The sequence below is a fragment of the Amblyomma americanum genome, chromosome 10, assembly GCF_052857255.1.
Source record: "Amblyomma americanum isolate KBUSLIRL-KWMA chromosome 10, ASM5285725v1, whole genome shotgun sequence".
NCBI classification, from domain to species: domain Eukaryota; kingdom Metazoa; phylum Arthropoda; class Arachnida; order Ixodida; family Ixodidae; genus Amblyomma; species Amblyomma americanum.
This window is the reverse complement of record NC_135506.1, coordinates 52,999,438-53,014,599: the sequence shown is the minus strand read 5'-3', so window position 1 is coordinate 53,014,599 and position 15,162 is coordinate 52,999,438. Positions and strand designations below refer to the sequence as shown.

At 49.8% G+C, this 15,162-nt stretch overlaps 1 protein-coding gene across 1 annotated transcript; it reads right to left on the bottom strand.

Moving 5' to 3' along the window:
• Nucleotides 1-2,611: 2,611 nt before the first annotated feature.
• Nucleotides 2,612-14,890, bottom strand: LOC144107266 (beta-1,3-galactosyltransferase 1-like). The gene is made up of 3 exons (XM_077640268.1): nucleotides 14,191-14,890; nucleotides 12,126-12,356; nucleotides 2,612-3,056 (listed from the first exon to the last, which is right to left on the bottom strand). Exons 1-3 carry the CDS (start codon nucleotides 14,791-14,793, stop codon nucleotides 2,649-2,651), a joined length of 1,242 nt encoding a protein of 413 aa, XP_077496394.1. The 5' UTR covers nucleotides 14,794-14,890; the 3' UTR covers nucleotides 2,612-2,648.
• Between the last annotated feature and the right edge of the window lie 272 nt (nucleotides 14,891-15,162).

Genomic DNA, 15,162 nt, shown 5'->3' with positions numbered 1-15,162 from the left:
TACAAACTATTCAAGTTCCGAAAGTTGCTGCAAAACTTCAAAATAACCATAGTAGGCAGGAGAGGGGCACTATTATGCAATGAGGAAAGAAATCGTCTATGCCTTGGCTAGTTTTCTCATATTGATCTCTGCGGCACCGGCACTCAGCTTCAGCCAGGGCTGCAGAGAGACTCGCATCTCCATGCGGCTTCATGGCAGTGACACAAAGGCAAGTACGCTCTTATATACCCTTGGTGATGACGTCATCAATTATGGAAACCAATCACAGGCGCCAAGGAGCTCACGAAGGTGCTGAGTACGTGACTTTCAGACGCAGAAGCGTTGCATGAGTCAAGTGAGCTGAGAAATGTCACGTGCTCCGGTTCCAACATCGATGGTCAAACAGCGACCGAGCCATTAAGTGCTGCGCTGTACAACTTTCACATGGAGAGACGTTATACGCACGTCGCTAGACAACTTACGCATCGGTCTGTTGTGTGGTGACGTTAGCGCCATCTGCACGTGCCTCTCGCTATCTGTCTTTTACGAAGGGGGTGCCGCTCACCAGTGTTCATCAGACGACCGGTCCCACACGACGCCAGACGCTACACGCTGGCGGGAGGCCACAGACCGCAGACTTGTAGTGAGCCGCTTACAGGCAGCCCACACTGTATACGCTCCATTTGACCAATCTCTCCGAAAACATCCGAAAGTGTGCGCCCCACGTTTGTTTGAGAAATATTGACAACGTTGAGGTGATTCCGTGTAATTCGAGAAACTCGGATATAGTAGCGCGGCTTGCCCGCTTTGATGACGGGTTTTAGTAGATTGATAGCCTAGTTAGAGGACTAAGCTTCGTCGCGGAGCAGAATCCACTGAGATTCGGTTAGTTTTTTTTTTTTTGAGCGTTCAGCTCCTTTTCTTTTTTATTAGCTTTAAGCCCGGTAAAGCGTTGCTGGTCCGGGTTCCCTCTCTCTTTCATTTATTTATTTGTTGTATTTTTTTCTGAGAGGACCAATAAAAGGGTTGGTAGGGATTGTATGTAGTTATCAGGTAATGCGCGCTTGCAGTAGATGGACGCTGGCCGTGTACTGTGAAGGAAGAGATAAAGGGAGGGGGAAAACGGGCAGAGATTTGAAAAACAATCTACAAAAAAAACTGGCAAAGTTTTTGAAGTCTCTCGCTGAAATTGGCGATTTGCGCGAACAACTGTGAACGTTTCAAATGCTCGTGCTAGAACAATTCAGCCGAAATCTTCTGTCCTTGCGCGCTTCATATTGCAGGCCGATAGACACAAAACAATTTGTGCACGTATAGACCTTTAATGATAGGATAGAAGATTTCCGCTTAAGCGTTCCAGTGCAAGCATTTCTTCTGTCAACGAAAACTGTCGTTTCTCAGCCTCTACTGGACTTAGAATGAGCACGCCCAGCGTGCTTCCCTATTCAGCAATTCCCGTAACTTTGTGTAAACCTAGCTGAAACGCGCATGTTCATTGTTTTCCCTAAGAAGATCATAGTTCAGCAGTTGTTTCCGAATTCATCCTTATTTCTACAAGCAACTCACGGCGGAAAGCTGCCAGTTGCAGAAGGGCGCCTCATGGTCCTCGAGCCACGTCTTTGTCGGTCCTTTAGCGCGAAATACACGTTCAGAAGCTTCCTCTCGCCGTCCCATTGGTTGAACCCAGCCACGCGGTCAAAACGAGCAAACCAATCTTCCAAATCCTCCAACCTATCGCCGTGGAAGGATGGCGGCGACCGAGGTGCGAGAAGGACGAAAGGCGGGGCACTGCAGGAGTACTGACCTGTCTATGGTGGACGTCATGGCCCGCACTGGCGTTGTCTTGTCAGTGACTCAAACTTGGGTTTGCGAGGCCTCGCAGGCGACGGCCCGCTTTGTGGACAGGTGCTGTGTCCGCGCTTCGGTGAGCAGCGTCAAGCATATCTTTGTTGTAAGCGTAGATTGTATAGTACCCAGCACGGCTCCACAATATGCCACCGCCAAACCTAGCAAGTAGCAAAACAGCCGTTTTACTGGGACAAGGCTCGCAGAACAGCCGCGCTCATTGCAGAAGAAGACGCTAGGCCACGCGCCAAAATATACACTTCGTCCGCATGGTGGCGCCGGCAAAGTGTCAGCAGGACTACCTAGCTTCAGACTAACAGACAACGGGTTTTCTTCCGTGATCGGAAGCCTAGGCACTAGCGCACTAAAATAATCGCGCAGGCTTCAGGAGGACATGAAGCCTTAGACGCCCAATTTAAGTTCTCTGTGAACTAGCCCTAAGCCCAAAATAAAATCAATAAATGTGGGAGGACCGTGAGGCTGTGTTCACTGTGTGCGTCGAAAACGTAAAGCACGCGGCTTCCATTAGAGACGTGCGATACTTTGGGGAAACCGTGCAGTGCTTTAATGAAACACCTTGGCAACGCAAGCTGCATGTAAAAAGATGGTAGAAAAGGAAAAATATTAGGTACCTTCTGTAAGGAATAAGATCAGCCCGCGCAAGCCGGCAATCCCCTTTACTGACAAAGGATTTCCTATTCTCGAAAGATTTTCGCCTAATTTTATTCGTTGCTGCTGCATAAAACTGTAGAGCAGTTCGAATATATATGCCGAGCTTTCTTCCTTCACCTGTTTTCGCAATTTTTGTTCCCAGTGGATGCTTATTAGGGCATACTTTCTCCAAAATTAAGCTCGGTAATGCGCGCTTCTCTCCGCCGCATTCTCATCTCCCTCGTTTTCCTAACTTCTTGCCCAAAATGTACGCTTCCGGGATCCGGTCCCTGGCGAAGTGCGATCCTCGTTGAATTAAACATTTCCGCATACGCCACAGTCGCGAGCCTCGGGGACAGGTCCATCCGTTCCCTTCGAGACAGTCCCTGGTTCCAAAGCAGCAGCCCCCATTGGCTTCTTCGACCAATGGTCAGGCCGTAATTGGACAGCTCGTGCGTGAAGAAGCAGCGGCTCTCGTAGATGCAGTCCGTGTAGCCTTCACGCCACTCAAACAGTCGCTGAAGGTCTACGTGCCCGACACCCTGAACCAACGCCAGGTCCCCGGTCACGTACGCGTCATCCTGTGAGACCGAAGGGTATAAACGTGAAATCAAAATGCAGGCGCTCTCTTTACCTCTCCCCCCCCCCCCCCATACCACATCGATCACGTGCAGCTGCCCTCAAAAGTTTTCGGAAAGCTGTAATCACAAAAAAAAAATCAGGGGGCACTTTGTCGACCTAAAGTGCGGTGAGGCTAAAGCCTTTAGCGTGGTGTTGCTTTGTGTCGCTGATGTGTGGTGAAAACGTTGATTAAAAAAAAGAGCGTTTAGGCGGCATCCTTCACGATCGGCGTTCTGGAGGCGTCTGGCAAGATTGCCTGGGGGAGCGCTCCTCTCGAACGATGGTGGCGCCACTCAATGACGTCACACGCTCATCAGCCACACGGCTTTATCATTTTCTTTGCGGTGCCACCAGACTTATCTCGACTGATCGCGGTTGCGTGCAACTGCTTCCACATTTGTAGTTGCTTTGGTGCCTTGTCTCGATGACGTCATCAGTTTGATTGACAGCTGTAGTGGGACACTTTTCTAGGAACATCCCCGCGGGTGTGTCATGAGCCTGTAAAGGCTTTCGCCTTAAAACATCGATTTCCTCGCTGACCAGATGCGTAACCAGCGGCACTGAGGGGTGCACTGTGCAGGTTGCGCAGGGAGCTACAAAGCACGCGCTTCACTTCATGGCTGCATGCTTAGGCTGCCCAGTAATTAGGCTTTGTTGCAATTTCCGCGTTAATAATAATAATTGGTTTTTTTGGGGAAAGGAAATGGCGCAGTATCTGTCTCATATATTGTTGGACACGTGAACCGCGCCGTAAGGGAAGGAATAAAGGAGGGACTGAAAGAAGAAAGGAATAGGTGCCGTAGTGGAGGGCTCCGGAATAATTTCGACCACCTGGGGATCTTTAACGTGCACTGACAACGCACAGCACACGGGCGCGTTAGCGTTTTTCCTCCATAAAAACGCAGCCGCCGTGTTGGAAAACGTTTTTGGGCACCTGCACGTATAAAAAACACTGTCGAGTTTGGGAAGTTGCTCCACGCAATACGATATGTGCGAGCCAAACCGGTGATCAGTTACAGTTAAAAACTTGCGTGACACTGCGCGCACTTGAAGAGCGGATTGCTACAGCATTAAGATCTCCATTGTTGCTAATTCAATGTTCTTGTAATTTTTATAAACTTTGAGTTTGCTCCTGAGACACTCATCAGCATTCAAATGTTCTAACCGAATTTTCTCGCCATTTTTCCTTCTTTCCTTTTCTGTCTTGCTGTTTCTGCCTTCTCTTTCTTCTTTCTTCCCTGGGCAGGTTGTGATGACGTCATCCGGACAAGCTGCCTCTCTCCACCGATCAATATTTAATTCCCCCGTGCCACTTGCTCAAAATTTGATAGGCCGGTTGATACCTTCACCAGTGGACAAAGTCACGGGACCTCTAAATCCTATGGGCCGAATGTCATTTGCTACGGTGGGCAGGTTGTGATGATGCCACAAGGCCACATGACCTCTGCCGAGTAATCGGCTGATTTCGTGAAACGCGCCGCCATTTTTTCGGAATATGGACTCTATTGATATCGCCTTAATAAACCTCGCTTATGTACAGTTTGTGTATAATGTCTCCCAGTGTAGCCGCAAAAATAAATCGAATTACTGCGTCTTACTCCGGTGATGAAAGCCCGGAAGGGCACATCATGCAAAGTACAGCAGAGATCGTCGTGCAGTGTTGTCCCATACACAGTGCACTCGCCTTCGCCATCGTGCTCTTTGCATACGGAGATCGGGAAATTTCTCCTACCTTTTGGTATTCGCCACACATTTCACCAATCGCAGTGTTAGTAATGACGACATCATGGCCAGCACAGCCGCGTACATCCCCACACGTGATTCTCCAGTCAAAAAACTTATATACCCATCATACCTAGAAGTTCCGGACAAGCACATTTTTCAATGGTAAGATCTTCATAAATACAGTTTTCCATAAATCCTAAAATTCCACCATATCAATCGATATATCGGCTGATCCCCCCTTGAAACGCTGGTATAGTTGTCTATTTTTTATTATCAGAAACGCATTGGTTTTCTAAGGCAGTCAGAACTACTGGGTGCGGGGGCAGAGAAAACTTTAAAAACACTATTGTTCAACGCATTTTAAGGTTAGATTACTTCCATCAACATGTTCCAAACAGTATTTCACAATCTTCCAAATCAGCGCACAATAACAAATTTAGCCGGAGTTTAACTCCGCTTACACTAATATGTGACGTGCGAAAGCGCGATGACGGAAATGATGACAACACAAACGAAACCATCGCAACGATATGCGCAAATCCCAAAGCTGTGAACAGCTTATTCGCGGGTGGCCCAGGCCAAATTTTCGAAAATGATGCGAGTCAAATTTGGAGGTCCCCATCATTTCGGGCACGGTAAATTATGGTTGGACATCGATTTTGGTCCAAATCGGCCAAGGTCAAATTTCGGTGGTGGCCAGCTGGGCCAATTTTTTGAAAATAACTCTGTCCAAATTTGAAGGTCGCCATCATGTCGGGCATGCCCAATTATGGTTGGTATCGATTTTGGTTCAAATCCGCCCAGGTAAAATTTCGGGGCTGGACCGGGACAAATTGTGACAACTTGGCGTCACAGTTGCTGTGGCAACGAGTGACGCACAAGCAAGACGCCCAAGAAAAAGGCACAAGCAAGTTCCGCAAACATGATTTTTGCTCGGCTCTCAAGATCGTATGTGTGCTCTCGCACTAAAAGGTATGTCATGAAAGCTGGACCTCAATACTTAACTCAGCTGTTACCGCACTGTTCCCACTTCATTTGATTTGGTTTAGGTTGGTTTCACGTTCCAAAGTGACTCGGGCTATGAGGGACGGCGTACTCAATTACTCCGGAAATTTCGACAACCAGAACACCTCAGAATATTTCTGGCTAGTGCAACAGGGTCATGACGTCACAACCACATGAATGATTCTTCCGCCGGCTGTCGAGGCGGTCGGACGTGCGTTCGGCGAGCTCCGTCGACATCGGGGACGAAGTCGTGCTCAGGAGCCTGAGGACGAACGACCCAAACTGGCTGGAATCAGCGTCGGAAGAGAACCGGAAGGCTAGGAACACCAATAACCAACAAGGTGGGCCGATTTTCCTGAATTATAGGGCCGAGAAGGCCCCAACGGGAAGGAGACCGGGCTAAGCCTAACGAGGCTTAGCCAAGACAAAGGAGAGGCCTAGGCCTCACGGCCGACGCCCGAGCCCTCCCAGTGCCATGGAGGTGGTTGAGGGAAGAGAGATAGACCCGGAGGAGCTAAAAGCCCCAGGGCAATGGTTTAGGACAAGAAAGAATGGAAGACTAATTCCGGAAAAGGAAATAGCCGACGACCCCGTGGTCGAGACAAAAGCTAAGGACAGGACGGCCGCAAGGCAGGAGGGAAGAAGACTGGCTGCGAAATCGGTGGAGAAACAAATAACGAGAATTCCGCAAGATTTCGACAAAATAATCATGCGTCCCAGAGGTGGGATAGAGAAGCTACTTGTGCACGGAGGAGCGTTTCTGGCGAACGCCATCGCCGAAGCGGCCGCGGTCGGAGAAGGCAGCAGAGAGGACATAATCACCTTCAACAGGAAACAGCAGTCCATCATGATAGCCACCGGAGATGGAAATAGAAGAGAGAAATACGCGTCGCTAACAGAGCTAAAGATAGGCGACGTAGAGACAACGCTGAACGCGTACCTGACCCCGCCGGAAAACTGCGGGAAGGGAGTGATCTACGACGCCCCGGACTTCTGGACGGAGGAAGAAATTTTCGAAAGACTAGAGCAACACGGAGCCAAGAACCCACCCATACTGGGAGTGAGAAGATTAGGGAAAGAATCCAAGGCCGTCCTAATCCTGTTCGAAAGCAACAGGGTGCCATGGCACGTGTACCTATCCCCAACGCCGACGAGGTGCGTCCTCTACAAGAAAAGGTACGAAGTCTGCTACGCATGCGGACGACTGGGACACCGACAGGACGTCTGCCCGGACCCAGAAAACAAGAAGTGCAGAAGCTGCGGAGAAGAGAACCCAGCAGAAGGCCACAAATGCAAGACCAAATGCCAACTATGCGCAAAGGAACACCCACTAGGAGACCGAAGATGCAAGGAAATATACAGAACACCGTACGAGATCAAGAAGAAGATCTGGGGAAAAAGGCAGGAAGAAGAGACCCGCAGGAAGGACCAGAAGCCTACAGGAAGAACGGATCGCCGAGACGACAGCTTCCCCAGATTGGGGGAAGGCGAGGCAAGGAACCAGACGCCCCCAGGAAAACCGGGAGCCCCCAAAGGACAGGGAGGACTCGGGGAACAAAGAAGGGCGAGATCCAGATCACGGTCCAGGGACCCGGAGAGATCGAGGCCCAGGGACCCAAAGGACCCCTGGGGAAAAGGACGCAGCGACCGGAGCAGAGAGCCGAGCAAGGAGCCGAAAACAGTAAGCTTTGCAGGAGGGGCCTCCCAGGCTAAAGATGATAACGACAGGGAGATAGAAAAACTTAACAGAGGGGCCTCCCAGGCTAAAGATGATAAAGACAGAGAGATAGAAAAACTTAAAAAACAGGCAGAGGAGCTACAGAGACTCCTGAAAAAGCACATAGAGGGGAGCGCAAAAGCAGCTCCACTAGAGATGAAACAAGCAGAACAGCCCAAAACAGGTACAAAGCAGACCGGGCCTCTTACGCAGAAACCCCAGGCGACAGGGCAGGTAACGGAGGAGGCGGAAGAAGCAAGGAGACCCCCACTCAAACGCAAAGGGGACGAGGAGGTAGATACATGGGAAACGCTCAGGAAATAGAGCGAAGCGAATAGGCTAGCAATCTCCACCCTACAAGCCGAGATGAGGGCATTCATGATGCAGATAACGCAGGCAATAGGACAGCTGCAGTCTGAAGTTCAGGCTCAGAGAACAGAATTACAAAGCCAGAGAGCGGAGCTGATAGCCCACGCGGAGCAACATAAACGAACGGAGGAAGCAATAGCACGAATCCAACATGGATAGAAAGGCCAAAAACAAGACCCTCATTTGGCAGTGGAACTGCCGAGGCTTCCGAAGCAAGCGAGCGGTATTGCAACAATATATCGATACATTAGAGGAAAAGCCCCTGGCCATAGCCCTGCAAGAAACTGGTAAGCGGCTAAATCTACCAGGGTATCAAGCATTCCACAGTGATAGAGGGGAGAAATCTCACGTCACCACATACGTTAAAAGGAACATAGCAACAATTGAGCATGAGCTAAACACGGCAGAGGCAGAAGTCGTCCTAGTAGAGATGATAACGGGCAAAAAGAATGAACCAAGCCTGTTCCTACTAAACGTGTACTCGAGACCGAAGCAGCAAAAAGTCAGGTTCAGGGCAATATTTCGGAAAGCAATGAAAGTGGCAAACATTAGCCCACTGATCATAGTAGGGGACTTCAACGCCCATCACGAGGAGTGGGGATACAGTACGAGGGACACGAAGGGACGACACCTATGGGAGGACATACAGGAGTTAGGCCTAACCCTGCAAACAGATCCGGGGTGCCCAACTAGGAGAGGGAATAGCGTCATGGCGGACACCACACCTGACCTCACGCTAACCAAAAACGTTAGGGCAGCCACTTGGATGAACACAGGAACGGACCTAGGAAGTGACCACCTCATTATCGCCACGACGGTACGCACGGGCATCAAAGATAAAGCGGGTAGACTGCCCAAAATCACGGAATGGGACAAATTCAGGGCCCAAAGGGACCAGCAAAATTGGGGAACCATCCAAAACATAGAGGAATGGACAGAAACCCTTAGGAAGCACGTGTCGGAAGCGACCGTAACTTTGAAGGGGCAATATGTTCTAGAACTAGCAGACAACAAACTGCTGCACATGTGGGAGGCCAAAAATGGACTCGAACGCAGATGGAAGAAGCAGAGATGGAATAGGAACCTTAGGAGAAGAATAGCAAGACTAAATCGGGACATAGAAAAATATGCACGACAGTTGTGTGAGCAAAACTGGTGCAGCAGGTGCGACGAGATGGAAAGGGGTATGAGCTTAACAAAGACCTGGAACCTATTAAGGCACCTACTCGACCCTACCAACTCTAAAACGCAGGCGAGCATTAGTCTAGCCAAGACAAAGCACATCTATGAGGGGACGGACGAGGAGTTCGTTAAAGAAATTATACAAACATATATAGGGGACACGAAGAGGGTAGAACTCCCAGAGTACCAGGGTCTCTCGATGGAGCTTTTAGACGGCCCAATAACAGAAGCGGAGGTAAGGGCGGAAATAATTAAGCTAAAGTCAAAATTGGCCCCGGGCCCGGACGGCATCACCAACAAAACCCTGAGGAACCTAGATGATGGCTCGATAACAGCAATCACTGCATATATGCAGAAGGTGTGGGAAACCGGAAAGCTTCCCGCGCAATGGAAAGAGGCGAACATCATACTCATTCCAAAGCCGGGAAAAGCGCCGAAGCTCGAAAACTTAAGACCCATATCCCTCACATCTTGCGTAGGGAAGCTAATGGAACACGTAATTCAGACAAGGCTAACCAGATACATGGAAGACAACGAGCTCTGGCCAAGCGAGATGATTGGCTTCCGCCCGGGGCTGAGTACGCAAGACGTGATGCTGAGGCTGCAGCACGACATAATCGAATCCCAATCCAAAGATGCAAAAGTAATCCTAGGTCTCGACCTCAAAAAGGCGTTCGATAACGTCAAACACGAGGCTATACTAGAGGAACTACATAGTCTAGAGGTAGGTCCGAGAACATATAACTATGTCAAGGACTTCCTAACTGGGAGAACAGCGAGGATCAAGTATCAGGACATAGAATCAGGGAACATAGAACTGGGCAGCAGGGGCACCCCCCAAGGGTCGGTACTATCCCCACTCCTCTTCAACATAGCAATGAGAGGGTTACCTAAATTACTTCAAGGAATAGAGGGTCTAAAGTTCAGTATGTATGCAGACGACATCAATGTCTGGATGAACAAAGGAGACGACGGGCAAATAGAAAGGAAACTCCAGAAGGCAGCAGACACTGTGGTAGAGTATGCAGCACAAAGAGGACTGGCATGTTCACCAGAGAAATCTGAGCTTCTGGTATACAACCCAAAAAGAAACAGGCTCAAGCAGGTTGAGGACTTTAAAATCACTGTGGAAGGAAAACTGGTGCCTAAGGTAGATATGATCAGGATTCTGGGCCTATTCATACAAAGTAACGGCTACAATGATGAAACCCTAAAAAGATTGGACAAGTTTGCGACGCAAGTCACGGGCATTTTCAGAAGGATATCGCTTAGAGGTAGAGGCCTCAAAGAGAAGAGCCTAATGAAACTAGTACAGGCATATATAATAAGTAGGATCAGCTACGCGACCCCCTTCCTCAAGATAGGGGCAACAGAAAAAAGGCAGCTTGATGCCATAATCAAGAAAAGCTATAAGAAGGCGCTGGGCTTGCCAATAAGCACCTCAAACGAAAGGCTACTAAATATGGGGCTTCACAACAACTGGAGTGAGATAGCTGAAGCGGTAAGATCAGCGCAGCTAGATAGGCTCAGCAGGACGAGCACCGGCAGAGCTATACTAGAAGCGGTCGACAGGCAAACCGACAGGGGGATGCAAAATAAACAAGACATTCCAAAATGTGCTAGGGAAAAGATCAGAGTAGACCCATTGCCCAAAAATATGCACCCAGAATTCAACAAGGAAAGAAGGGAAAAGAGGGCAGAAGCCATGGCCAGAGGACTGGACAGTCTAGATAAGAAAGCAGTGGCATACACAGATGCAGCAAGTGGGAAGCTAGGAGCAGCCGTGGCCTCAGTGGTCAACGGAAAGGGGGAACCTGAGATAGCAGCATCCATTCGAAGCCGCAACCCGGAAACGGCGGAAGAAGTCGCAATAGCGCTCGCATGCGTAGGAACGCAGGCCAAAATTATAGCTAGTGACAGCAAAACTGCAGTCTACAATTATGGCAGAGGGAGGATTGCCTTAGAAGCAGCACAAATTCTAAAAAACAAGGAAATTGGGAGGGACGTACGCATCGTGTGGGTACCAGCTCACGCATCCATCCCTGGAAACGAGGCGGCAAACACCCTGGCTCGAGACCTCTACTTCCGAGCCAGGGGAGAGCCGCCCGACTGCAAGGACCTGGATGAGAGACTGATCAGCTATGCAGAAATAATAGAGAGCTATAGAAGTCAAAGGAGGATTTTCCCTCCGCCGGACAAAACACTAGGGAATAAAGCAGCTACAACTTGGCGTAGACTACAAGCTGGGAACTTCATAAACCCGGTGTGGGCATCACACGTATTTAGGGAAAAGGAAATAGAGGAAAAATGCAAAAAATGTGAGAATAGGGGGACCCTAGATCACATCATTTGGGAATGTACACACTCCCCAGGGATTAAAGAAGGAATAAATAGCAAGGAAGCCTGGGAAACCCTTCTGCAAAGCGCGGACCCCGCCGTGCAGAAAAAAGTCATTCACCTGGCACTGGAGGCCGCAAGAGACCAAGAACTCTATGCCTGCCTTTAGATGCGAGGCTCCCGGCCCCCACCCCTAGGCCTGCGTGCCAGAGATGGGGAGTAGGGGAGCCTCTTCTCTGGTGGAAATAAAGGTTTTTGGAATGGAAAACTATGCTCGCGGACACATTTTTTTCGCAATGCAGCATAGGTTGGGTAGGAAAGGAAGAAAAACGGGCATTTGTTCCCGTGCCGTGCCATGGGGCAGTGGCTTTTTGTTGTTGTTGTTATTCAGGCAACGGGTGAGAGGGGGTGAAAGAGGAAAGTTGGAGACACGGTGCGGAGCGGCTAGGGCTGAATAGCCAATACCACCTCCCCTCAGCAAGGGGACAAAGGCCCGTGTCCTTCCCTTTCTTACCTAGCCTCTGCTGCATTGTCCCCGAGTATAGCCCAGGTAATAGACGTCTAACCTAACATGTGGGGCACGTTCACCTATCTCGCTGTGTAGAGCCATTCTATTGAAAAGAGACGCATTGTGAAAGTCACTACAATGCATCTCTCCGGACAGCGGTCTCTACATGGCCTTCACACTTCTCACCTGCGAGTAGCTGGGAACTACGGAGGCCGCCCTGAGGAGGTCCCGCATGACGTCGTAGGTCATCATGAGAGAACGACCGGAACAGTACCGGAAGTACACGTTTTCGGGGAAGTCCTCCCTGGGCACGTAGAAGCGGCTCCAAGGATCCCGGAACACCGGCCCGTTGGTTATTACCAAACAGTGCAGAGACCGCGGCTGATATTGGAGCACTGCCCGAAAGTAGCGCTGAAGCTGGAAGCAAATCAAGACCTTTTAGCGGCCGCACAAATTGCAGTGCAACATGTCACGCAGTATTAAGACCCGGAAAAAAAAGCGCGATTGTATATATCCCAATAACAAATTTCTCCAAATGCGGACATGGCTTAAACAGACACTGAGGACAATTCCATCCATGGATAGAACTGAGGTACGGCACCTCAGAAGGCCTCAGAAGGCTGCAAAAGGGGCATTTTCTAAGCCCTGCGATTCAGAAGCACATAGACCCAACTTTTTCGGAGTATTGTAAATTTTGTGAGATGTGGGGAGACGCATATCATATAGTATGAACCTGCCAGAAAAATCCGCAAATAAAGAGAGTAAATCAGCCAACGAGAGAGGGCTGGGAGGCGGCCTTGTCCGGCTGCTTGGACCTGGAGTCCCAGAGGGCTCTGGTCCAAAGAGCACGGGCAGCGGCTCCGCCAATGGTGTCCCGGAATGAGGACTACAACCCAGGCAAGGGAGCGGTGAAACCCTCCACTCTCCTCTAAAACCCGCCCCAGTGCATCCAATGAAGTTTTACCACCACCATCACCTAGCAAGTATTTATTCTATGGCTGTTTCGGATTACGCTGACGTTTTTTAGGCAGTAAAGACCACATCTATTGTCCAGAAATTTTAATTTAAATGTGCAACTCCTCTTTCCGCAACTCAATTCCAAATCGTGACTGCAGGACCGAAAATGATATTGTGATCACCACACGGAAATTAATCTCGGTATAGTAGAGCCTCTGTGATCCGGGTTACCTCGCTATATACGTAATCGACGTTCGCATGCTTGAGAAAACGATCGGTGCTGTCGGCACCTGTATTCAATTTTTGTTTCTTGTCCAGTTCGTAATTACTGTGTTTTCATTCAGGTAAAGTATCCACTTTATCATTAGGTTTAGACCTGCGGTAACCAATCGTACAGGCCATCCCGAATCTGTCATCAGCGTCCCTTTGAGCCACTTTTTTTTTGTGAGGAATGGGGGGGCGGTGCAGAGATGTTCCGTGCTTTTTTGTAATCCCTTAAGAAACTTGTGGAACACAGAATGACGCTTCCCTTTACAACTCCTAAAGAAAAATTAACGTTTGCATACTATTACAGCGCGAGGGTTGTCTCTATATACGCTTCACTAAAATATGCTCAGTAATGTGCAACCAGTCTTCGACATCAATCCCCGGTGCTTCCATGGAGATGAAACGCAAGACACCCGTGCAGTGTGCAATTTCGGCGCTCGTTCAAGAACACCAGGTCGTAGAAATTTGCCCTCAGTCCTCCTCTATGGCACCCCTTTCTTTCTGCCTTTTCAATTGCTCCGTCTCTTCACACTGATTAACAGGATATGCAGTATACGCTTCCATTATATGTGGGCACCTCAACTGCGCCGTTGGGAGAGGAAAGTGCGAATGAAAGAGAAAGAGGTGACGTAGTGGAGCACTCCGGAATAATTTCGACCACCCGGGGATGTCTAACGGGCACTGACATTGCACAGCACACGGGCACCCGACGCGCTAGCTCACTGGTTAGGGCGCCTTTTGCGTTTCGCCGTCCTTTCCCTTAGAACGCGGTTGAGGCGTCCACCGAGAAGTGAGACAGTTACTGCACTCTTCCTATCCTGACAAAAGATTTTTTTGCAGGCTTCCACTAGGATTGACATAGTGAGCTTTTCTTTTCCCGATAACCTATCATTATTACTAGTAGTACTTTAATTAAATAACACAGAAGAGCTATGTCAAATCTTTACCAGACGCCGGCTGCCTAAAAAAATCTCCAGTCCGCACACACCTCTCGGCAGACCACGTGTCAATATCTATGATACGGCACCTCAAATGGCTCGACCATCACGTCGTCGTCGATCTTGACGATCCACTTGACAGTGGGACAGTGGTCTGCCACCCAGCGCATGCCTGCCAGAAACTTGGGCGTCACACTTCTGTAGCCGTCTTCGATCGGGAGCACCACTAAGTCACCCGTCATGTCTGCCTCCAGGTCCAGCCATGCGTCCAGCTCCGAGTCGTTGACGCGTCGTCCCACGAAGAATACCCCCGCCATGCTGAAGCGACGCGCTGACGCCTCCTCGAGCAGTGTGTCCCGCACCGTGGCCCGGCGTCGCCACCTGTAGGCGCTAGCGTGCACAAAGACGAGCACGTCAAGCGGGTAGCGACAGCGCTCGGCCACCGCCCAGCCTCCGCGGTTTGGTAAGCGAGGCTTGGTCGAGATCTCGCGCTGGGTGACAACCTGGGCAGCGTTCATCCAGTCTGACCCGGGAGCGGCGTGGGTATGGAGTGAAGAAGAGACTGGGACCTTCCATGGCGGGCCAACCATGTATACGCAGAGGAACACTCCGCCTGTCAAGACACCCGCTATTGTCTTCCTCATCGAGAAGAAGGGCTGTATCTCCTCCGACACTTTTGTTCCTGCAGTCATGGTTGTAGTGGCCAGAGCTGTGAGCTGTGAAAGCGTCCTGGATGTTGTTGTCGTGCCTTGGAGAATGAAGGTTAGACTTGACGTCGGGGCAAACCTCCTCTTCTTCGTATCGCGATGGGAGCGGCTCATGCCGGACAGCACGTGCAGAAGGAGAAGGCAGGTCTTTTTCGTTGTTGTTGTTGTTTGCCTCACAAAATGGCACATACCCACAAGGGGAATTGGCCATAACCAGGTGGTGACTATTTGAATTCCAGATTGCATGCGGCAAGCATGGGATGACCTAAAAAATAGGACTTTTTGGATTAGTCACTTTGCGATTTCGAAGAAGGGTTTGAGGGGAAAAAAAGCCTTCGAGGCAATATTTTATCT

Coding starts and splice junctions, on each gene's coding strand:
- LOC144107266 (XM_077640268.1), bottom strand. CDS start 14,793: ATGACTGCAGGAACAAAAGTGTCGGAGGAGATACAGCCCTTCTTCTCG. Junction 12,357..14,190: donor TGATGGTCGAGCCATTTGAG/GTGCCGTATCAT, acceptor ATTTGCTTCCAG/CTTCAGCGCTACTTTCGGGC. Junction 3,057..12,125: donor TAGTTCCCAGCTACTCGCAG/GTGAGAAGTGTG, acceptor TCGGTCTCACAG/GATGACGCGTACGTGACCGG.